At 40.5% G+C, this 25934-nt stretch overlaps 1 protein-coding gene across 6 annotated transcripts in view; it reads left to right on the top strand.

The window, feature by feature from the left end:
• Nucleotides 1–25934, top strand: part of THSD7B (thrombospondin type 1 domain containing 7B) — a 340543-nt gene that overhangs the window by 293217 nt on the left and 21392 nt on the right. For all 6 annotated transcript variants that reach the window (XM_065671287.1, XM_065671292.1, XM_065671289.1 and 3 more), the window contains exons 17-21: nt 10080–10213; nt 10958–11111; nt 22458–22599; nt 23960–24075; nt 24611–24728. In XM_065671287.1, coding sequence (XP_065527359.1) covers nt 10080–10213; nt 10958–11111; nt 22458–22599; nt 23960–24075; nt 24611–24728 — 664 coding nt within the window. The remainder of the gene's footprint in view (nt 1–10079; nt 10214–10957; nt 11112–22457; nt 22600–23959; nt 24076–24610; nt 24729–25934) is intronic.

Raw genomic sequence — 25934 nt, 5'->3', positions numbered from 1 at the left:
AAACAATCAGGTTATGAAATGGTTTGCATTTCTATTCCTGCTTTTGCAGGAACCTAAAACTGGACTGTTTCTTGCTGTGACTGTGGGAAGCCCCAGGAGCAGTTTGCAGTTCTGTCAGCTTCCAGTCTTTGGTATAGTCTCATGGAAGTGTGTTTCAGAAAACATAACTTTCAACTGCCTGACACTTCCCAGTCTCTTCTGTTTCTTGTCTATAGGGCTATCAGTCAGATTCTTCTTGTTAGCTAACCAGTTTTAAATCTCATGGAAAAATTATCAATCCAATATTATACTATGGACAAACGTGTCTGCTCTGCCACATTAATTCATTCTTGCTTAAGATGTGAAAATAAATTGATAGAATATCAATTTGAAGTTTTTAGACTTTGAAATGATTTAAAATCTCTTAAAAGAAAGACTAGGACTGAAACTTTGTCTCCAAGGCATCATTTTTAACTTAGCAGTAAGCTCTGATGGTCCTTTCTTTAAATTGCCTATTGTACAGATGCCTACAAAGAAAGTGCTTCTTTGGGACTGTTTGTGTTTAGTACCACCATTTATTTCTTTTCATGTGACAGATGACTTGGCTTCTGTGTCTGGTAACTACTCACTCACATACCACCAGCACAGCTTTTTGACCTACTGAAACACTGTCGTTTGGTTTGGGGGTGCAGCCTGCCTGAACAGAGAACAACATGGGGTGCAGGAGCCCCATGTCCCCCAAGCCCAGATGACTCCTGGCACATGCCTGTGTTGGCTTTGGTGTTTCAGATGAGAGGAGTGGGAGCACCAGGCTGCCTGGGCTGCGTTAGCGAAGGCTGATGTTTATGTTCTCCATGCTGTTTCAGTGAGGCTGCCTACAGGCCGCAGGACCATTTCATATGGACTTCCATAGTGCAGCTCCTGTACTGCCAGTGGACCCCTGGAGATCTCAGTGTCAACTGCTCCCGCACAGTCCTCCTTGTCTGTAGGATGTGCATGTGCTGTATGACCATGTTATTGAACTTTAATAATTTGTTTTTCCTTAATGATACCTACTTTGAGTTATTGATGGTGTTCATGGAGATTGGTTCCTGCCTGATAAAGGCCAGTCGGCTGCCTGCTGCCTGGCATGCTTTCTGCTGTCATCTACAGGCTGCACTAAAGAGAGTGCCACATAACTAAGATTTAAATGTCTGAAAGCCTTTTGTGTCTGTCATGATGGATATTCAGTAATTGTGGGGTTTCTTACCAAATTCAGTTACAGCTTCATAGATTTTTTTAATTTTTTTTTTGTTGTTATTCTCTTTAGGCTTTGATTGTCAGACACGCAAAATCTAGAGGATTGCTGGATGAAGCTGAATGAACTCTGCTTTATTCTTCAGCTTAGTCATGCTTTTCATTCACTCACAAATAAATGCCTGATTTCTGCTTGAGGGATTTCTTTTTTTTTTTTTTTTTTTCAAAGATGGGAAAATCAAAAAAATGAATGCAACCTTAGATTGTGGCAGTTTTATTTTAAGCAGATTTTCTGCTTTTCTTTTCTTCACAATATTATCATGCAGCAGCTAAACTAATGAATATATAATTTTCTTTTCTTTCTGCTTGTCATGCCCTGCTAACATGGACCTCTACAAAGGCTCAGGTTGGTGTTGCAATCTGTCTTCATCTTATCTTATTGTTCTCATTTAGTAAAGAGGGGCTTTGATGTTGTTCTTCATTAATCAGCTTTTTTTTCCCTTCCTCTCTTTAAAATGGGATCCAACATTATGACTGCATAACAGTCATCCAGAGAGGTTCCATGTTTGTTTGTTGCCCCTGAAACTATCCTTCAGCTGCAGCAAAACGTGCTGTTTCAAAAACATGGGACATTGATTTATTTATATCTACTTAAAATTGCTATGCTTGCCTAGCTTTGTGACAGGGAGACAGCAGAAGCTACAGCACCTACAGCTTCTGGAATCAGCAGAAATGCAGTGAAACTCTCACTAACGAGTTTCTGTCTTGCTTTAGACCCTAGTATTTGACAACATAGTAAAATTGCATTTGTTAGTATCTCCTGTAGATTCAGTAGTTTCTTGATAGTGAAGAAACATTAATTAAAAAATAAAAAGCAGAGCCTCAGGAACTGGCCATTTGTGATTGTATTCGCATATCCTCCATTCACACTTTAACAATCTCGACGAAATTGTCTTGCCCTGAGTATTTCAGATAGAAATAAATACTCAATATCTGCATGGTATCTGCAAGGTTATACTCTGTGCTGTGTTCTGCTCCTCAAAGGCTGTAGTGACAGTAAAACCTTGAATAAAACGAGGGAGGCAGGTTCACATCTGGGAGTTGTGTGTTCTCCCATATTTTCTCACATTGAATGATGCCTGAACCAATCTTACAGAAAATAAAACCACTTATGACTAGTAAATATGAATTAATAAACCTTGCTGAGCAACATGTTAGTTCTGTGTATGTGGGCTATAATGACTGGGATTTGACAGAGCTCACTTCAATTAACTTCTTAAACAAAGCATTTCCCACTCATTTCACTTAAGAATTTGAAATACAGCAGTGTCTGTCTTTGCATATTTAATCATCCATTAGAAGAAAAGAAGGGATTTAGTAAGAGCGTTGTAAAGTCCATCAAAAGAGTGGATACAGTAAAAGCATCTAAAGGCCACGGTGAGGGAAAGTGGAGCATCCAGATACCTTTATAGCATGAATACTCTGCTGCTTTCCTAATAACTCCTCTTTCCCTTTTCCCTCAATTTACAGCCAGAATTTTACAGTGCTGCTTTCTCTGATGGCTTCATCCTGAAATGTCTTCATCTGAACTTTTCAGTGTCTGTTTTTAAGCTGAGGTGTCATCCAGTCAATGCAAGAAATAGGGCATTTCCAGATTCAGTCCCCCACTCCCTAAGGGCTCCCTTACTAGCCTCTAATGAATGTGCTGTCTCAGTTCTTCATCCTTAGGTTTCTCATGTGTGAATTAAGATTAAAGTTGAGCAGTTTCGAGGGTCGGGCTATAAATGGGTAATCAAGAGCTGGGGAAACTTCAGAGGATTGATAAGTGTTTTTACCCTTCATACTCAGTGAAAATCATATTTTGGCAGTGTTTTTGAAAGCTGTCACCATGGCAAGTTCCTCAGGATAATGGTAAAGGGCCTGTTTCTGTAGGCGCTTCCATACTACCCACAGGGCAGAAACTGGGAATTCATGTTTTTCTGTCTGTGCTATAGTAATCATTGTCCTGACTCTTAATTCATATTTTGTACTTAGAATAAAATTTATCCTTCTGCCAGCTACAAAGTTTTAGGAATGTCTAGGTTTTCTATGAACTTGGTTCAACACCAGTGAAGGCTTTTTATAACCTTAACAAAGCTCTAATTGATTTTCCATACCACAAAGGAGGTAAAAAAACCACTAACGCCTTTGATTTGGGTGTAAATGAAAACTGAAAGTGCTGAATTTGCTTCACAAATACTTATGTGGGTATCTGCTGTAGGCATAAAAAATTCAGGAATTCCAGTAATTTCGGAAGTTTTACCGCATGCTGATCTATTCAAACTTTGGTGTTGTCATTGTTGAGCAATATTTATTTAATTTTGGTGTCTATTTGCATCATCCAAATACTGAAAGACAAATATTCATCAGTGAAACCACTGCTTTGCAAAATCCAAATCGCTTGAAAATTGATTGCTCAACCAGTTTTAATACTGGTGAGCAGTTAGCATATTTCTGGCGATTCTGATCAATATAGAAACTAGCATGAAATAAAATCAATTTTTATTTTAAAGAGAACTATTTAATGTTGAAATTTTAATGAGGTCATTTCTGTGATGTAGTGTATGTTAATGTGCAAGTACTTGTCCTTCAGATATAAACTTAATTCAGTAAAGCTTTTAAACGTGTGCTTAGATCTGCCAAATCAAACATTCACTTAAGTAATTAACAAATTCAGTACTTCATCTTGAATTCAGTTTTAAAGAATTAAATAAAAGAAACTCATTATTAGAAATTATCTGGTCTTGATTATATGAACTGCAAAGGCAGTTAAGAGCCTTATAAAAATGATTCAGTTAATGTATGGGCACCTTACAATCCAAAATAGGCATTTGGGTGAACTAGATGGAATCAACAAAGAAGTCAAATTTGCAGGTAATTGCAATGGATGGACATTTTTGGAGCTGTATTTCCCACCGTGCTCCAGATCCATTTGTGTCAGGCTGGTTTGATCCAGATTTCACAAAACAGTGTCCATAAGCTGGAGAGGAGGAGAGGTGACATCCCACTGCTGCCTCCTCGTACAGCCTGGATATGCAGGGAACATAAAAGTGGTTATGCAGAAAGTATTAAAAGCGGGGAAATTGCTAGCCAGTCTCAATAGCAGTGGTTTTAATATCTGTGCTTGAATTTCCTTACCAGAAAGTGTCCACAAACCAGAGCAAATCAGCTCTTTCCTATGTGATCTTTTCTAGCTTTGGTGTTATTCACGGTGGTCTCCATAGTTTAAATGTAGGTTGTTTCTTTGGTTCTGGCTGTTTCAATGTATTAGGTCTAATGTAACCTTGATATAAGGGCTGTGATGTGAAATGAACTTATGTTAGCGATGTATTCAGACCATTTTTATTAGAAACGAATAGCGCAGAGGTTGTCCTCAGGGTTTCAGGCAACCGCTACAGTGATCAGTTTGGTTGTTCTAATATAATAAGCAGATATTGACTTTAGTTGAGGTGAACACCAAGATTTACTGTCTTGAAAGCTAAAATATTGACTGAGGGAAAACGGGAGTCAATATTTACCTTGAGGGGGAATAAATCTTGATGTTCACAGAAATATGAAGTCACTATGATTTTTAGAAATGTTGAACCTTGTTCTAGTTTACTCTGCAGGTGCTCGTCAGAAAAGCTACCTGAAGTATAGTTACGAATTTCTTTTAACGAATCACATCAGTTGCGTGAATGTACTTCTTTCTATATGCCCTTGGCAAGGTCAGTATTATTCCTGACCAATATTTAAATAAGTTACAGAACATTATAAATCACAGCAGAACTTCGTGGTGGTTGGATATTTGGACTTCTCATCAAAATGCAAGTATCAGCTATTAAAAGAGAAAATAAATAAATTAATGTTTTTATATTTTGTTGAAGTAACTGTCGATGTCCAGATACTTTCACAAGGACTCAGGGTTTACATTGGAATGGATGGAAACCGGCTTCTTTTATTTGGGCAAGCCTATAGCAGTTTTTCTTTTAAAGAATGGGTTTTCTCATTCTTCCCTTTAATTTATTTAGAACTGTGCCCATCAATTTGATTTTAGGATTCAGATGTTAATGTATTCCAGGTTAATCGTGGCTACAGAGAGTGCGACAGTGGTCCTATGGAAGTCAACAGCAAAACTCCCACTGGCTTTCATCAAACATCGTTTCACACCTTGGTTCGTTGAGCCCAAAACACAGCATGTGAATATGAATAAGAATTGAGGAAAGCAGTTAATTCCTAAAATGTTAAAAATATTTTGATTGTGTTTGTTTCTCTAAGGGGTTAAAGGGGATGCATTGAGGGATGGAGCCAGGCTGGTTCCCTTAGCACTGAGCTCTCTGCAGCTCCTCACAGGTCAGGTGTCTGCAGCTTCAAGCATCTTTTTCCACCCTGAGCAGTACGGACCGATGGACCCATGGTCCAGTGGTGTGGATTCCATTTAGTTCTTGTCCTTCAGGATGTGGATTGTTGTAGTGCAGCTTCATACATGTACTGGGTTTCTCAGTCTGAAGGTTTTTGTAAAAGCACTGTCATAGTGGGTTTGCATAAGTTTGGGGAAGGGTGAGTATTAAGCAGATTATTTTCAAAGGAACTGTTGTCTTGATGCTTGGGAAAAGAAGTGGTGTAGCTGGACAAGAGACTTCCGTATCTGCAGCAGAGGTAGCAGATGGCAAGTGTGATGTGGGCCAGGATACTGAAACTGCATCTAATTTGAAGCTTGGACACATGCTTTGTTGCACCCAGGGATCCGTGGGTGCACATCCCAACCGCCTCCAGGCTCAGACACTTTGGGTCTCTGTTTTGGGTTAGGAGTAAGGACACCACACCCTGTCCCAGCCTCTGTTCAGGATAAGGACAGAGTGCTCCCATGGATCCAGGAGGTGAGAAGTGATTCCAGGTTCCCTTGGTTGGTGATGCCCAAAGAACAGCAAAGCTTAGCCAATATCCTTTGGAAACACAGAATCAAGAACATCATCTGTTTGACCTCCTAAAGTGCCACAGCTGTTAGCGAAAGATAGTAATGAAAAGCTTGTAAGGTCTGTTGGGTTTTTGGTTTTGTTTTCTTTTTCAAATAAAAAAGAAGAGGAATTGGAAGTGATAGAAAACAAATTATGGCAAGCCAGGAGAGAGAAATGGGAGGAAAACATTGTCCTGTGGAGAAAAGGACCACATGCCACATCACCATGGTTTTTAAATGCAAAGATAGAGTCACAAATTAAATTCACAGCTTCTGAAGTGCGTACCCCCAGAGTTTCACTCATGGGAATCTTATATCTCTTCGAGACTCCCATTTAGAAGTGTAACGGAGTTTACTGATACATGTTGTAACCTGCTCTGAAGAAATTTGTCCCTGCCAATGACGCTTGATGGTTATTTACACTTTCCCAGTGTCCCAGATGTACTACTGGAGATGGCATTGGTCAGTGCAACAGTGCAGGGTAGAGGGGAGAGGTTCACAGAGAGAATGGTCAGTGGTCAGCATAGTAATGTAGGGAAACAGGTTATTTGTTACAATTATATTCCAGGTTTTTGGTGGTGAGTGTAATCTGGGAATCCTGGCCCAACTGGAAGTACTGAATGGGTCAGCAGCAGACTGCCTGGGTATGGAGGTACTTCAGGGATTGCACAGCAAGTATTGAGTGTCTTCCCTCCTCCTGCACATAATGGGATATGTGACAGAGGAGGAGAGCTGATGTGGCTTCATGTGTAATCATACTGTCTTGACATGATTAGACAGCAGAATACAAATGTTCTGTTAATGGCTTTATTTTTGCTATCCTGCCTGCTCTTGAAAGCGCATATTTTAAATACCACTTCACATTACGTATATTTGTGTCACTGCCTATGTGATCTCCATTTTGTCCTCACACGTTTACTTGGATAGATTTAGTTCATGTGGCATCCCATCCGTACCCAAACCCTGCTGGCTTCCTTACACTGAAATCACATCAGGTAAATGCTACACGAGGTTTTGACCTCCAAAACACAGTTGTGGTAAATTGCTGGTGTTAGGCCTGTACTGCTATCCACAGCGAGGGTTTGCTGGTTTGGAGAGGTCTGAGGTTTAATGGATTTTAACACAGAGCAGTGAGAGGTCACTGAGACAACAATGTGGGATTTTCCAAGGTCTTGGTCTTATCTGAGTGAGGAGCAGAGGCTTCTTGCTGCAGGCAGTGGGGGTGAGCGCTGAAAGGCTGCCAGTGCTCACATCCGGATCTGTGGGATTCACAGTGATAGCCTCTAACACTGAGGAAGGTTTATTAGAGAAGGGCAAAGGATCTTAAATCCCTAAAGCCACTGTTTGTGCTGTGCCTGCCCTGGCTACCCCACTGTACTTACAAAGGGGAGCAGGCAGCATGTGCACCATCACCTCCCAGCCGCTCTCAACCTTGTCTTTCTCTCCAAAAGTCTAAAAAGCAAGAACAAGTACCCACCTGGCTCTTAATAAGTGTATTAGTAAATAAGTTTTACCTCCCTTAACACTGCACAGTGAGATATCTCCTCTGCAGGCTGCAGATTTCCTGTCTGCTGGCAGCCAGCTCTTGCAATGTTTAGTGCTTCGCTCTCTCCCAGTTTTGCCTCCCCTCTGCAATGAGGGAAACTCTGATCATGCCTCAAGCACACATTTCCCTCTTCAGCTAATCATCTCCTGCAGACAGCAGTATGTTTTGTCAGACAACATAGGCAGAGTGTAGTTTTTCCTTCTACCCCGTGGAGCAGGGAAACCAATAAATACTGCCTGTCTCTACATCCATCTCCTGGCTGTCTTTGGGGAGCGTGAAGGCTTCACAGTGCCTAAAAAGGGATTTTCATTCTCCCTGGTGTGTGCAGGGAAATGACTGCAGGAGTCAGTAACTCTCCAAAGGTGACAGGATAGCTGGGGCAGGACAGTGGCTTTGGGTGGGCTGTGTGCTGCCTGGTGCATCCCCCCACACTGCCAGTCTCCCTGCTTGCTGGTGCTGAGTACTTGCTCAGCAGGTACTTCCTCTCTTGTGTACATCAGTTAATAAGCATGACTGCACAGCTAATTAGTGACATGTGGTGCTCCTTGCTCAGTCTAAGAAACTTAGCACTTAAATACACAGATACCTATAGTTAGGCCAGATACTGCCACCTTAGCCCATATTGAGCAACTGAGGACCACTGTGCTCTTTCACAGACCTTTGTGCAGGTCCAGCAGAAGCTGGAAATGTCGCTCAGCTCCGGTGCTCCCCCAGGTGCTGCAGGGTGGCCCCATTCACTTCTGCAAGAAGGTTGTTGTACCCAACATTATCTCTGTGTGTATTTCATCCCTGAAATAGTAGTTCCAATAAATTTTGCACGTTCTCAATGTTATTTGTGCACAGACCGTGAAAGAGGATTTGTGCTTAGTAATAAGTAGGAAAAATGGTACTAATTTTACTACTGCCTTTTCTCCCTTCAATTCCCATCCCTTTCCTCTGCATAAAACGTGATGCTCTTACTACTTCATGCCATACTTGCGTCCACCAGTCCCAACTTCTGGTCCCTCTTTCTTTTCTCCTTCAGATATTTTGTGCCTTTCAGTTTCTCCTACTCTTTATTCTCTGCTAAACTTGTGCACAACTTATATGCAGACCCACAATTAAAATTAGCTTGTGGCATTTTCTGTTCCTGACTATTTTTCTTTAGGAAGTTATCTTCATTTTATTTGGTATGAAGGTGATTTTCAGATGGGGCACCAGTTTTGTTTTCAGACCAGTACCTTGATCTCATCTGCCCACCTCCAAAATGTTGCAAGTAAGGATTCTTTATAGTGGTGGCCCCAACATGCATAGTCACAGTCTGCTATTTTAAAATGAAGCTATAATTTATTAAACCTGATTTATTTTGGGGGGGAGAGGGGGACTAGACAGGAGAGGTGGTAGCTGGGAGGAAAGCTCTTGATTTACAGTAATTTTAGTGGTGAGAACTATACAGCTCCACAGCAGCACGACCAAGGAGATTTTGGTGTGTGGAAGGAGAAATTTTAGGTGTGCTATGTTTTTCCACGGCAGCACATTGTGCTTCATACAAAGCAACAGAGAACACCGTATCTTCAAATCAGCTTCTGCAGGCATACCGGATTCAAAGTAAATAACTTTTATTCATTATCGTAATAGAACTGTTCACGCATTCATTTGTTTAATCCTAAAGACCTGCTAAAGTACTGTATCTCAGTGTGCTGATTCTAACAACCTGGATATCTGGCACCTTGTAAAAAAGTTTATCAGGCTTTTGGCTATATTTTTCTCTCTACATAGACACCACAGCTCAGGTGAACACACAGTCGTGTTTACTTAGATGTGTTAGAGTTGATTAGATGTGTTCCCACTTGCAGGGAAAAAAAAGTTTACAGGTTTTGTGTATAAAAATAAAATTTATAAGATGCATGAAATTTCATTCTTTTATGAGAAATGACTTACAAGGATGTGTCAGAAGCAAAGGTAAATGAGTGCTGATTTTAAGTTTGTACCTTCTGAAACACAAAAGGATGCAATGCTTACGGTCCTGGTGAATAACATGTGATAGATTATAGCAAGAGCAGTTGGAGCAAATGAAATTGTAATGGAGTTCCTCTTCTGGCTGCAGGAAATAGCGGTTATTTGTCCTGTTTCCTAAGATGCTGCTTACATACTACTGTTTATTATATACTTAGAAATCCTGTGGCAAGTCAATAATGAATAAATGAACTTAAAGCTATTGCAATATCCATCGCATAATTAGCATAAGGAGTGTAAGCCAGGATGTTTTTCAGTATGCTCTTTCCTGGCTTTGGCTGAGGCATTTCTGCAGAGATGCTAACCTGTATAACTCAGATGAACAGGTTTGATTCTTTCTTCTTGCAGGTGTACGAGGCAGTCCCATGCTACAGTGAGTGCAATCAGTATTCTTGGGTAGTAGAACCATGGTCTCCGTGCAAAATCAAGAGTGAACAAAATTCCCTCCACTGTGGAGAAGGAATGCAAACAAGAAAAGTCAGGTGCGTGAAGACAAAAGCACAGGTACTCCAGATTAAAAAGAGCTGATACATACTTGCATAAAGCTGCAATATCTGGCCATCTGACAGTGAGTATGTTGCTGACTCCAGTGCATTTCAAATGAAAACAAACGTGCATTTATGTGTAATGGTTTACAGGAAAAGCATCTCAGAGATGCAGCCTTGTGTTACGATCAGGATGTCTTTCAGGAAGAAGGCATGAAGTTTAAATTAGAATTCTTCAACCTAAATGCCATATATATACATAAAGCCCCCTGAGGGACAAAGCCTCCATATTCTAATTTGCTGATGTTTTCCCCAAGTAATGGCACTGCACACACCAGAGTGGCATTCATTAGTAGTGAATATTCATTCCTCAGGCGTGGGGAAATGGGGAGTTATCTCCAAATGTTCAGTTGTTTCTTTAAGGAGCACAAAGGTATGTTCTTGCTGATTGTCATTTTCTGTTTGCTCACCTCTCTTCTAATCAAAGTTTAAATCCCTCTGTATGAAGTCTGAAATGTTTCTTTAAAGTAGTTGCTATTGAAATCTGTGAGTAACAGAAGCATGTTGTGTGTGTAGCTGGTTTTGATTTGTATTAACGTGATGAGATCTACTTTTTGACCAGCCGTACTGCATATAGCTACTGTGTTACGTATGGTGTCTTATATGGGCTCAAGAGGCTGTTGATATCCATTACTTCTGTGGTACAGTGATGATCTTCTAATGAAAGTGTTTTCTGTGTAGGTGTGTGAGTACGGCTGAGGACCACAGAGGGGAGACTGTGCCCAGCGCACTGTGTAATCAGGCTGAAATCCCAGACGTGATGCAGAAGTGTAGTTTGTACTGTCCCAGTGAGTGTGTAGTGTCTGACTGGGGACAGTGGAGCAAGTGCCCGCAGGTAGGCTCTCTTGCTTGTGTGTCTGTGGCAATTCTCATGCGTCGATCTTGGCTGTCCATCAACCACTTCAGAGCATAGTTACTTTCTGAAAAAGTAAATTATTTAGCATGGTTGAATCTGGAGATACTTACACTTCTACAGAGACTGAGCTATAGAAAGTTAGGTAGTAAAACACAGCTATTACTGTGCCAGTTGATTCAACCCATCTTTCTACTTGGTCTGTTGTGGGAGAGGACCCACACAAGAAGAGCAGTGGAAGCGACAAGTATTCTTGCTCCAGTAAGGGCTGTGTTAGTAAATATTTACAGGGGAGATATATTACAGGGGACATGTTTACAGGGAGATGTCTGTGAGTTATGCATGACTGCCATAACAACCTGCTGGTAAAGTGTGGTGGTGGCACTCCTCTGGAAAAGTCTTTGGCCTGCGGGAAAGACAGCTCTCCCTTCCCAACAGATGCTATTTCTGTCCAGCGTCTATTCCTCCTCAGAACCTTGAGGGAAGATCTGAGGCAACAGCAACAGAAAGGCATGGCAGCAAGATGCCTGAACCATTTGTCATGTCACAAACCACTTGAAACTTTGTGAATTATGCAGGGATTCAAGCCACTGGCAAGTGCTCTGTGTTTTCCTAAGTGTATGAGAGGGAAAGAAGCGCAAATTCTGTCTTGTGAAAACTCTCTGGCCTCAAAGCATGTAATTTCAAACTGATTGTTTCTCTCTTTCTCGGTGTTAAAATAGGTGTCAGGTTTAACATCAGGTTTTTTTTAACAGACTTGCTTGATGTATTTAAGTGACAAACATATATCCATTGCCCCTGTGTTAACCCAGCCATTATCAAAAGTCTGAGTTTTTATTGGACAGGTATTTATACTACTGCTGACACAGGTAATTTCCTTCCATAATATTTTGTGTAGCGTATCAATATTCTGAGTAAGAACATGTCAAATAAAATCTTGTGTTTCATTTCCTGCATTCGCCTCCTCCTGAGCAGCATAGCTTTGATAAAGTATAGCACTCTTGCACCAATACAGGTGCTTGGATACCTTTCAATGTCCCACTGTGGTTGGGCTGTTTCTTTGCCATGGACTTTTCTTTTTCACAGATAGATTTTCTTCCTTTCAGCATGCAGTAAACAGATGCAGAGATCCTCAGGCCACTGGGTATTTTTTCAGGTGCCTTGGTGGCAGTCACTTGGTTATGAAGGACAGCTTGAAGCTTTAAGCACCCTAGTGTCTTTACTGGGAGACACCCTGAGTGTTTACATGAACGCTCCTTTTTGGTAATGGTGAAGCAGGAAAGGGGTGCCCAGAACTTGTGGGCTGCACTCCATCAGGCAGCATAGCTCTTGGCAGTCGCAGGCTGAGTGCCACAGTCCCTGTGTCTCCTTGTACGTTCCTTTGCCATAGTTGATGTTAATTCATAAATGAGAGGGCATCTGTATGCCAATCCAATTAACTGAACAATATGCTTTCACAAGCTGTTCTGCAATGCTTTGTTGTGAAACTGAGATGACTGCGTGCTGACGGAGCATGTGTTTAAATAGTTCTGTCCAGATACGAGGCAATAAACAGCTTGAAGTTTTATGGACAGATAAAACCCTCTTTTGATGAATTTACAGCAGTGCTGTCTCCCTTTTATAGCTACTTTGGCCATTTGTGTTTGGTTTTGAGAGGACCACACAGCACAATCCCTCTCAGGCTGCACATGCTTAGCATCTCTACAGCAACCACTGGGCTTGCTCTAAATGCAGAATGGCTGTACTGTGACAGACAGTGGTATATCTTCAATATGTGTAGGGATACTTGTCTGATGGGGCAGGGATCAAAGGAAATATGGTGGCCAGGAGTGAGGCATCACCAGCACCATGGTAATTGGTGCAACCCTTCATCTCTTGAGTTGCCACTAGGAAAGGTGGTCACTGAGGATGGCCACGAGCTGGTGGACATAGTCAGTGGAGTTACAAAGGCAGTGGAGCCTGCAGAGGATCCTGCTTTGTTTATAAGAGCTACGCGTGGTCAGTTGAATAGCTCCACTGGTTGTGAGTGAGAGCTTGTGTCTGGACCTTGCACAGAGACCCTATATATAGACACCCAAATACAGGAGTCTGCATCTGAAGCTTAATCTCATGTGAAATCTTTTGGCCAGATCTGCTGTGCCTCCAGCCTTGTGTCGAATGTCTTTCCACAGTGCCCAAAAGCACATCAGTAAGTTTGTGTGCATAGAACCTCCTGCTCATTCGTGCTGCCTTTTTAATTGTGTTAGAGGGAATTTTGCTCTATAGTTGGTATACTCATGCCTGGTGTCTGACTCATGCCAGACTGGAAGTAAAGGCCTGTCTTTTGAGGATGAATATTCACCAAAAATCCATTTTCTAAATATGGCTCCTTTCTCTTCCCCAAGTAATACGAAAAATTTTCAGGATCACATCATATTGGACTGGAAAACCACTATATTCAGGCTGCTCTTCTTCAAGCAGGTTTACATTTCGTACCAAAATAGTTGGCAAGCATATAGCACTCTTGTGAGGCAGCTGCCAAAGAGCATTCCAGGAAACCTTCCTTTATCTTCGGTCATGTTTGGCTTCCTGGAGATAAAGTGGATTTATGAAACTTGACACATGCTGGTTTTTAAGATGAGCAGTCACAATTTCAGCCTCATATTTGCCCAAGTAGCTCTTTAATTTGAGATATTTACCGGAGATTTTGGTCAGTTCTTTTAAGAAGAAAAAAAGTGATTCTTTAGAGTTCTTTTCCAGGCACTTTGGTGTTCTGCTCGTATTTTATGGTGTTGATAATAAATTCATCCTGATAGCAGAATAACTAACTCTTATCAGCTGAATATAAAAAGGCCTTTTAGATTATCTAGTGTACCTTTTGTCAATATGTTATTGTACTCTGGATGCTTTCTAGATTATTACTTGGTTTTATCTTGTAGCAATACACTACCCATGTGAATTTTCCACTTTTGGCATGGTAAATGCACTTGAATCGTATTGAAATCAATGAGTCATAAAGGCGGGGACTGCTTTGTCAATGGGGAGTATTTCCTTCAATACTTCTTGTCTGCTAAAACATTGTATTTGTTCTTCCTTTTGTGGCTGGGTTTCCCTTTTGCTTTTAAATATTTGCATTTCTAGGGTGGTCTTTTGTAATTTCAGATGGTCCCACAATTCTTTAATGTGTATTTTCCAAGTGAATGGCAGGTTTTGCATCTTGATTATATGGCCATTTAATACTGCTGTACAAAGCTAAATTTTCATATTTCCTTTAATGGTGCTTTGCTGTGACCCAGAAATGCAGTTGTTTGAACTGTAATACTACGAGGTTACTTTTGAGATTTTGTCTCATTACGGAATTCAAGAAACTCATAATTACTTATTTAAAGCTTCCCTGTTATTCTCACATTCTCTATTGTGAGAAGTAAATTCAAAATGGTTTTCCTTCTGATTGAAGACTGTTTTTTGGCTCATAAAGTTTTCTTCTTTGACACTAAGTAACATCCATGTAACTTCAATATCAGGGGTTTAAAGCCATTTAAAATAACAGTTTGAATCTTGCTAGTTAGAAAAAAAGAGATGAACAAATTGGATTGACTTGCATTTTGCTTCAGAGATTTCATATTCATTCCAGCTACAATAGCATGTTCAGTCAGACATCATCACTTGATTGCCTAAAGACCCAGCTAAACAATCTGGAAACTGAAATCCTATCAACTCTGTTACATATTCAGTGATTGAATAACATGTACTTCCTGTGGTGCCTCGACTTTGTATGCATCTGACTTGGAAATGTAATTAATTGACTTCAATTGAATTCATCAAAGCATTCTTAGAAGGAGTTAATATGTGAGTTGTGCTACAAGTCTCTGAAATAATTACCTCAAATTTATTTTGTTAGCTCTCTGTTGTGTGGATAGCTGTCACAGCCCCTGTGGCCGATCAGACTGGCCTCCTTGTTTGCCTCAGCTGTTGGCATTTCTAGCAGCTAATTCCAAGAGGTCTGAAATTAGTTAATTATAGGAGGTTACATGTCTAGTGAGTGAGAACAGCTGTCTCTGTTTCAGCAAGCATTTTCCTCATGGATCAGTAGCAATGTACAGTGCTCAGGACTTGAGACAATTGAATTATTATTCTCTTGAATCTGTGTGGGGGAGTGTAATACTGCAGCAACTGATTGCATTAAAAGTGGCACCAGGCAATACAGCCTACTCCCAGGTTATGTAGTTACTTTCATCATAAATATAAGTTGGAGTCATTAGCTTGGAAATGCCAACTGGAAGAGAAATTGTGGACTCCCGTAGAGCTGGGGCTCACTGTGTGTGTTACCCAAGTCTTCATCACAACTGGTACCTTTATATGTAGGTTTGGCAGAGAGCTTGCAGTATGGAGACTGGATTGGAGAATGAAGCTTGTGGAGAGTTGTATTTCTAGTCCAAAAGATAATTTATTCAGGTCAAGCATGAGAATAATGCTAGTCCGAGGCTTTCTGTAAGAACATACACCGCTCCTTATGCATAGCTGTAGCTTGTTTTTTTTAATAGCTTTATCAAGAAGTTGGTAACTGCTGTATTTTTAGATTCATTTTTAATTTTTATTCATCTCTATTAATCATTTTTTAAAAGTAATCATTATTTATTGAGGCAGATAAGGTTTTAGAACCTAGATGCGCCTCAAAAAGAAAATTTATGCAAATGCATTTTCATTTCAAAAGACTGCTCATGTTATTGTAAATGACTTGTTAAATTGTTACAAAACATCCACATCGGCATGAACAACATAATGGTTCATTGCATTGTTAAAAATAGTCAAATCCTGTTGCTGCCAATGCATTTACCTGAGCTTGAGGTTATATGTTTCCTTATGAATAGCCAGTTAAATATAATGTGGCCAGCTATTTATAGTGCACTATGCATTATACAATCTGTGTGGTAAATTAAACAGCTTAAAGGGCTCTCTAATGGGTTACAATGCTTGTGTTGTACAATTATGATGCATGTGAAAGCCTGGATCAATGGACAGCTTTTAAGATCCACCACAAGGAGAGTCTAATAATGTAAATTAATGTGTGATATGTTAACAGCTCTTACCCTGGACCTTGGCATTCATAACTTTTCAGTTTTGTTTTAGATATTATCCTTGTCTTCCAGAACAAACTTTCTGTGCTTTGTCTGTTCTGTTACTGGCTAGAGCAAAGGCTGGATACATCCTTTGTGCATGTTTGTGTCCCTCACTTTTTACGTTAGCTTAAAATAGTGACAAGTGGTCATGGTGGAGAACTGTGATTGGCTAAAAGAAGTATTAAAAAATGTAGTACATGATACTGCCAAGAATTCCTCCATAGAATCAAGATGAAGGCTTTTATAATTTCTGAATGGTCCTTTGGGAAAAGCTCTGAATCGTTTCTAACTTAACATTTTATGTGCCTCCCATTGCTTCAGAATATTTTGTTTCTGTAGTGGTTTGTATAACCTGGCCTATAGATCCCTGGCTCTAGCTCAACTTCTTCACACTTCTTGGAAAAGGATAAAGTAAATTATGAGATTTAATACAATAAAGTAGGCTGGGGCAGTATAATTATACCCCTAAACAAACTTTCTGTATCTGTATATGACATCCTACTCTGTAGGTTATTAATGTGCAACCTGAGTTAGGTCCCCATTATTATTTCCATCCAGAAATTAATTCCATTCCTATCACCGATTCCAAAGGAATCATATGCCTGAATTACAGCCCTTATTGCTTACACTCATCAAGAAGGAACCTGGACTAAATCCAACAAACAGCATAGTCTGTAAAACTTAACTGCTACACTTGAGTTAGCACATAACCGTGAAGGTATATAGAGTTCTCCAAGCCTCTCACCTTCTACCTCTGTGCATCACAGACACCTCAGTGTCTTAGGGCTTCTTTTGTCTGTTTATGGCCAATCAGCACCTATATTCATCATCCTTCTTTGCTCCTTAAATCTTTATTTCTAATCTGGGTGGTGTCAGAAGTGGGTTTCGTTTGTTCAGAATAGGGGCAGAAGTTGTACAATGGTTTCCACTTTCTCTGATGGTCCTCAGATTGCAAGAATTACTTTTCCTTCCTGCTAGCCCCAACTGTCTGGCAGAGCAGAGCAGAGCCTCTGGAAAAATCAAGTGGAGGTGCTAACAGCGTTGCTGTTGTTGCAGTTTACTGGAGATGTGCCTAGAGCCAAGACCTAAGTGAGAGGCTGAATTTCACCCCATCTTCTTTTTATCTTTCTTCTACATGAAGTCTGTGCAAGAGTTGCTTGATCTGGACCCTGGCACATATCAGCAAGCTCTGTGCATGTGGAGAGCTTCAGCATCTGCAAGTGATTCTGCATTGCCCTCAGTTTAACCATCACCTGATTTTGACACTGCCTAAATCCACTCTAAGAAGTCATTGCAATCTATCACCTTGAAGATTTGCTGTTAGGAGATCTGCTGTTATGCCCAATTCTACCCCATCGGTACATACAAAATTCTTCAACTATAGAGACTGTGGGATTTATAACCACAGGCATAAAAATAAGTAGCATGACCATAAAGAGATAATCTCAGAAATACAAGTCAAACTCCTGCTACTGAACACTTCCGTTGTATGCACCTGCCTTTCTCTTAACAGTGTTGTTGGCTGTCCATTTTCAGCTTTCCCTGTTCTTCCGCTGTAGAAGTGTTGGATAATACTGAGCACAAACCAGTTATGATTACTTGACAGGAGGTAATGGCTGACTTAATGTAAAAATAATTGAAAAAAAGCTTAATCTGATCACTGAAAGTAGTAGTTATTAATAGAACAGTGGGAAGTAAAACAGTGTCTTTGAAAGTATAGCATCCACTCAGTGGGAAGAGAGGAGTTGTAAATGAATATACTCAGTAAAGGATTGCTGAATCACAGTGGGTTTTATTTATTTTAAACCCCCAAAATTGTAGATTCATATATGCTTGTGATAAGAAACTGGGATTCCTAATGGGGTAGAGCAGATCCAGTCTTGACCTATGAACGGCACCATCACTATTTCATATGGAAGAGTATTTGAACAGTTAATTGGTTTTGTCATTCTTTTCATTTGTGAGAATATTCAGAATCAACCCCTTCCATAATCTTGCCCAAATCTTAATTAATGCTGAGATGATTTCTTACTTTAATTACACAAATAATATTTGTTTCTTTCCATGCCTTTGCTATAATATTACTGCCTGCGGTGTCTGTCCTGCCTCCTAAAAATGTAATTTGCCATTGATGGTGACTGGTTTTTCGCTTGGTGTTTTTTAAGATACAAATTCAGGACTAGATGCATACCATTGCTAGTGATAGCAGTGGTGATAATAGTGACATAATACCTTCCTTTTACTGTGCAGCTTGCACACGTCTGTTACTGCTTGTTAATACCCTCAGCAGCTCTCCACTGGAAACAATCCCTCCTCTTTAACTGTCACCATTCACATCCCTGAATGACTTCAAGTCTGCCAAGCCATTCCTCAACCTTTGCCATGTCATAAATATTTAATTTTTCCAGGCTGAAATTTTGGGGAGGTCCTGCAAAAGTTGTGCACCCAATCCCATGAGTTTCCAGGGTAACTGGATGCTGCTCTCCCTCTTGCGCCTTTGAAAATCCCAACTTTCATCTTTTTCTTTGTAAGTCATTTCCTCCTACTGCTTATTTAGTTCCATATGTATTTGGCTCAAGTTTTTTACATAGTTAACTTGAAAGAGTAAGGCCAGAAAATCAATTATAAAACTAAATTGACTTCTCAATTGACGTAAAGAGAAATTCAACAAATAATATTACAGGATATTAGTTACAGACTTTGAATTTTTGCATGTTTCCCATGTACTCAGCTTGATTAAATGAACATATTTCCTGCAGATATTCTTTGTTATTCAGAACTAGTAAAAGTGAGGATGTTATCACATCAGCTCTGGCTTCTGAACAACATGGCTCATCAGTACAGTAAGAACGGTAGCTTCAGAGCTGCAGTAAACCAGTCGCTTATTTGGATCCTGGCAAACACCAGATAGATTTTTACCTGTTAGATTGGTCTGCTACCAACCAGGAGGACAACTGAGTAGGAAAATGGTCCTGATCACCAGGAGGTTTTCAGGGGGGCTGTATGACAGCATGTGCAGCATTGAGCTGCATCAATGCCCTGTAATCAAACCCAGCAGGATGCATTCTAGATGGGTGCATGCTATTTTATTTAAAGTTACTTATCTACGAATGAGACATATTTTCTGTCTACAGGTTCGTATTTTGAAGGGAGCAAAAGCAGGTATTTCTGAGATGGCACAGACTCAGCCTCTGTCACAGCATTTATTGATTTTTTTTTCCCTTTGGTGACATAATGCAGAGAAACATTAATTAGGAGTAGATACTGAGATACCTTCTTTGATTTTTTTAATTTGTTTTGCTTTATTGGCACATCATTTAAGTTATTAATTTTAGTTGTGAGGACGGGCAATCATATTAGTTGTGGAGAAGGCAGTAAACTATCGGTAAACACTTAGCATAGGTTTAATTTTCAGATAATTAAGAACAATTGGTTATTTTAGATGACTGTGGATATTCTAATAAGATTAACGTTTAAAATTATTTGACAAGGCCTTTGTCAGCAATAAGGACATAATAGAATTTCCTTCACACTGTGTAAACATAAGGAATATTGTCCCTGAACATACATCTTTTAAACCAGACCAGAATTTTTTCCTGTTTTTCCTGATATTCATTCTGTTTAGTTATGTCATCATCTGTGCAACTAATCCAGTTTTCAGCAGTCTGAGATAGATACAGATTTATGCTGCAATGCCGTTGCATTTCTCTTTAATATTCACAATACAGGAATTATCCATGCTTTATCCATGTAGGGTTCAGAGTTAGCAGTCAGTTGCATGATAATAAGCCTGTGGTTTTGAAATGTTAGTTATTTTTTGTAATTAAACTACTCTGGTAGAAAAATCATGTTTTAAATTCCCAAGCATTTATGAAAACGCATTGATGTGTTTTTTTTGTTTTATTTTCTGTTCCTGGGTGGTCTTTAATCCTAATGAGAGACCATTAGGAATTAAATAGGTTCTCTTCTTCAGTAAATGGCTGTGCATACCTTTAATAGGGATTTATTTCCATTAGGTTAGCTGTGACCACTACCACAAACCCATTCCCCCTGTACTGGATTGCAGGGAAATGTTTCAGCAGATCAGCTCCCCTGCACTTGGGGCTGCTTTTCTGTCCCAGCCTTGCAGTCAAAATGGCTATTGCATATTCGCGTAATTGCCCTGGCTTCAGAATAAGCTTATTTTGATGTTTTTGTGATTTTGTTAAATGAGACAAAATAGCAATCCTTAGTGTTCTTCACCTCAGCCTTGCCCTGTGTCACAGGCATTTAATCACTGGTGCTACGACTCCTTCCTCCTGAAGTACTTCCCTTTGTCCTGAGACATGGATGCGACAGCCAGGGATGGGGCAGCAGCAGTGGAACCATGTTCCTCATGGCCCAGCCGGTGCTTATGCTATAGCCCCAGAATAAGTACACCAAGGGAAATAACTAAGAAACATGTAAGCAGAGCCAGGTGGCACCTTTGTGTGTCATCCAAAGAGAACAGCTCTTGTGCTGCAGAGGCATGTTAACCAGAAGGCTGCTGGAGGAGATTTGGGAATATTTCTTAGAATACTGCAAGTATTTGGTCACTATTGCCAAGTCTGCAGTGAAATGGAAAGCAAAACAGCCCCATGCCACAATGCTAACAGAGTAAGGATGGAGGGCTGCTAAAACAATTTTCATGACTGTGATGTACAAACACAAATGAAAACCTGTCTCGGTTCATATTAGGCTGGAGGAGCTGGCTAAAAAGAACCTTATGAAGTTCAGTGAGGACAAGTGTAAGGTCTTGCACTTGGGTAAGCACTATCAAAGAGTGCAGCACAGGCTGGGATCTACTTGGCTCAGGAGGAGCTCTGTGGAAAGGGACCTGGGGGTCCAAGTGGACAACAAGCTCAATAGGAGTGAACAGCGTACAGCTGCAGCCAAGAAGGCCAACATCAACAAGCAGAGATAAGGAAGTTATTATCCCACTGTACTCAACACTTGTCAAGCCACACCTGGAATCCTGTGTTCAGCTTTGGCCCCCACTATAAAAAAATGATGTGGGCAGGCTGGAGAGGGTTCAGAGAAGGGCCACAAAGATGATCAAAGATGAATCCTGCCATGTGAGGAAAGGCTGAGGGAGCTGAGTTTGTTCAGCCTAGAGAAAACAAGGCACAGGGGAGACCTTATCACTATGTTCCGGTGTTTAAAGGGTGGCTACAAAGATGAAGTCACATGGAAAAGAAAAGGGGTAATGGGCACAAGTTACTCTCGGGAGATTCCAAGTGGACACAAAAGAAACCTTCTCACAATGAGAACAATCAGCCATTGGAATTATCTTCCCCAGGGAAAGTGGTGCATTCCCCAGTGTTGGATGCTTTTAAGATTCAGCTGAACAGGGTGTCAGGACAGCTAGTCTAGACTGTGCTTTTGCCAAGAAAGGTTGGACCAGGTGATCCTTGGTGTCCCTTCCAACCTGGTATTCTTATGATTCTATGATGTTCACATGAAAATATAAACAAGCAAATCCTGGGCCGTTGGTCATCGGTATTTGTATCACATACTTTGAAAAGTCACCCTGTCTTGTTGTCAGCATTATAAATGATAGACAATTACAAATGTCCTTCCTAGAAATGAAAGCTTTTCTGTAACATCAGTTACTACTTAAAAATGTATTAATTGTGCCAGAAATCCTGTCCCATTATTCAGTATTATGCAATTTTCCTAACCCTAATGCCTTGGAAAGATGTGGAAAGTAGAGCACAGCAAAATGGCACAGTCTTTAGCCTATTGTCCCCAAGGATCCTTATAAGAAAGTATAGAAATAGTGTAAGAGTGCCTAAAATAGCAGATCAGGGTGAAAAAAATATGACTTTTCATAATATTGGATTTTTGCCGTTGAACTACATTTCCTTCATATGCCTTTAAGTATCTTTAGAATGAAAGTAAGAGTGACAGAGCACTGGAACAGGTTGCCCAGGGGGGTTGTGGAGTCTCCTACACTGGAGATATTCAAGGCCCGCCTGGACAAGTTCCTGTGTGATGTACTGTAGGTTACCCTGCTCTTGCAGGGGGGTTGGACTAGATGATCTTTTTAGGTCCCTTCCAACCCTTGGGATTCTGTGATTCTGTGATTCTGTGAAAGTGTGATTATATTGTACCTTGATATGGCCGTGAATATGCATGTAACAACCCCAGCTGGTCAGTGTCTGTATGATTTACTAGGGTCTCATGTACTGTCTGTCACTTTTGTATATAGGTGTGTGATCCGAATATTATGCAAATCCGAACTAGACAAGTGCTAAGGTCTTCTGTCAGTACAAAGCCCTGCCCTGAAGATTCACAAATGAAGCCATGTATTCTTAACCGAAATTGCTTCCAATATCAATACAATCTAACAGGTAGGAAGATACTTTCCAATATACTCTTAGTGGGAAGTGACACCAATTGCGATGCATATTAAATTGATGTTCTGCTTTTCCAAATATCTTTCCATAAAAGATTCACCTCCTAAAAGGCTTTCTCCAGGTGTGTTTTTTTAGTTATGTTTGCTTGTGATGATGGTTACAGTCTTCACATTAAAGAGCTACATGTAGACATCACTGATTTTAGTAAAGTTAATTACATGCCTAGGCTTCTACAGGTTAGCGGACAGTGCACGTTTTTTGTATTTAAATTGTCATTGCAGGTACACTGGAAATAAAAGAGGTTAAATGGAATTTCTTCTTTTTGGTGGGTTATCAACAGAATTACAAAATTCCAGTTAAAAGGTTATCGTTTGAGTTTGAAGTCAAACAAGTCTGGTTTGAAGGCAATATGGGTTATGTGGGTGGGTGTAGGATATTCAGAGCAAAATGCATTATTTAGGACCTTAGAAGCAGTCAGATATGTTGCAAACAGTAACAAAAATAGTGAAAAACTTTTGTTTTGACCAGCTCAGATAAATGAGAAGGAGAGAGGAGGGATCTGAGTTTGGGGGCTGTGTGAAGGGACAACAAATCAGGTTAAAATACCTGAATATAAACTCAGCCTGTTTGAAATAAAAGGCCCAGAAACACGCAGGCAGCAGGACAATGCCTTTTTTATTGTCACATTTCAGAAATGCAGAACATTTATGTGTTCGTGTTGATCAGAGGTGGAAGACACAAAGTAATAGGTTTTCTTCTCATGCTTCCTGTTTATTGGTGGTGTATGGAAATTTTAGTTGTTTGTGTCATGGTTTTTGTTTATTTTAAGTGGTGTTTTAAGGCTTATTTCAGTTTAGTTGTATTCTGACTATCATAATTTCAGACAAGTAATAAGATATGAATTTTCTTCCACTAGAAATACTGGGTTTATTTCCCGAGTGTTAGAGCTTAGTTTTAAATAATGGAAGTTTTGCCTTGAGACAAGGAATAGGTTAAACCAGTTATCCTGCATAAACTTTCCCAGCTACTTTATCAAAGTGAAATTTTACTTCGGACTTGTAAATGTGCCAACTGCATTGAACTGATTCACTTTATCAGTGTTTAGCAGTTTTCTGTGCACTCTGAGGTACTGGTTTCATTAAGGGGTATCTGAGTGCAAACCGAGTGGTTTCCCTTCAGAGACTTGCTCAGTTTTTGAGAGCAGCTTTCTTTTGTGTGGGTTGTTCTTTGGTTTGGGATGCCCTGATGTGGGGAAGCGCTGCTCTCAGCAAACGTAGCCCACATGTTGAGTAAAAAGATGTCAAACGGGACAGCCATGACCTGCAGCACTGCACCCTTTGCTCTGTGTCCACAGGCTGGAGTGGGTGCCAGCTGGATGCCAATGCCACCTGCGGGCGCGGAGAGCGGCGCCGCCTCCTGAGCTGCCAGCGCAGCGATGGGGCCACTGTCAGCACACAGCTCTGCCAGCAGGTGAGACGCAGCTCTGCCACACACGTACATGGGGCACGGAAACACCCAGAGGTTCATTTTGTTTCCCTAAAGCTGGTGCCTTCTGACCCACGCCAAGACATCATCTGTAAACCGTGGAGAAGTTGTATTCAGTGATGGGAGCACAGCAGTTGGGTGCTTTGGGTGACAAGAGCATCCCTGGGGTGTTTGTGGGTGGTATCACTCTTTGACTCAAATGCATGAGGCATGGCTACCAATCCTGACCATCCCAGTGGCTCTGACAAAGCTGGTGGCCACGGAGATGATGCTGTACTAGAAGTTTGGGATTGTCCTTCCAGTGTAAGACCCAAACACTGAGAAACTCTTAGATGTGAAATGCTTCAACACTGAAACTGCTTTCACCGGCTGCACCCCTGGGAAAGCACCGTGTAAACTCTCTGGTGTCCCCCCAGAGCTGCTGCCAATTTTCATTGTCTTGACTTGGTGCCCAGCTGTGGCAGGAGGTGGCTGGGGGACCCGGTGTGGCTGACGCTTGTATTTCCTTGTCATCTCACAGCTTCGCCTGGAGAAGCCGGTGCAGACGAGCAGTCAGTGCATGGTGAGGTGCACAGTGGACTGCCAGCTCTCAGCGTGGTCATCCTGGTCGCAGTGCTCCCACACATGTGGCACTGGCGGTGAGTCCCCTTCTGTCCCATTTCCCCCATCCACCTCAGCAATGCTACGCAGATGTGACCTCCAGCCCCAGGAAGGCCCTGAGCAGGGGGGCAGAGTGCAGGGATCGCACTGGGGTCCTGAGGTTTTGGGGTTTTTGAACAAAGCAGGCTATTTTCAAAGTAGTCTAAAGTGAAAAATGCAACTTACAAAACAAGTAGACAGGTATCTGGAGGGTTATTTTGTTAATTAATTCAAACTCTCAGAATTCAGTCCTAGGAAACATAACCCTTGAGACAGGGGGAGTACGTAGAGCTGGGGAGAGTTACAGGATTCTTAAGAAACAGATAAACATAATGACATCCCACTGAAGAAAAATCACTAAGTCTACTTTTCATCATTTATTATATGCCTCTGTCTCCATCTTGTACCCATAGGTCCCTTAATAGTTGTATGACTCCAGTAACTTTAGCAAGGTTTTCGAAAGCCAGTAATGCTGACCAGCATACAAAAAGTGAAAGGATTAGGGCTTTTTTTAACTTTATGTGATTTAAAAAACCATTTCAGTATTGACATGAGGAAATGCATTGAAAGTTTTATTCAAAATAAGCTTGTGACATTATTTCCCAGGCTTCTGATGTGCAGCAAATGTACAGCTAATGGTCTTTAAGATTCAAGAGCCATAATGTACATTTGAATCAAATTCACTTAAGGTTAAAAAGAAAAAAGCTCTTAACTTCCATAATGTGATTCCTTCAGATGTATTTCAGAGATCAAAGAATGATATAGAAAAAGCTTAATATTTAGATTAGTGGTGTTCTTTCTTTGCTGAGCTTTTAGCCCTCTTGTAAAGCAGTGCTTTTTTAGCAGAAATGAATAATTCATGGGCAGCGTTTTAACAACACACTAGGAATACTATTAATTCCAAATTATTTTATTTTTTTTCCCCCAAAATCTGTTTTGGAGTGTTAACGCTCATGTTGCAGAATTGACTTAAATTAATTCTTTGAGTGTTCAAACACTTACTAAAATAAACAGAGCTGCGTGTGCATAAGCAGGTTGTAACTTCTTTATATTCTTTATAGCTCTTAGCATGCTGACTGTATATAATGCCTGAAGTTTATTTTTGTCCCGAGTTCTTACATTGCATAGTTTGCAGAAGGATGTACTCAAATAAAGGTACATTTTGTATTTGCCTTTGATCCTCAAATGCTTATGTAAATCCTAAA

The sequence above is a fragment of the Lathamus discolor genome, chromosome 3 (genome assembly GCF_037157495.1).
Source record: "Lathamus discolor isolate bLatDis1 chromosome 3, bLatDis1.hap1, whole genome shotgun sequence".
Lineage (NCBI taxonomy): Eukaryota > Metazoa > Chordata > Aves > Psittaciformes > Psittacidae > Lathamus > Lathamus discolor.
This window is presented reverse-complemented; position numbering and strand designations above follow the sequence as displayed.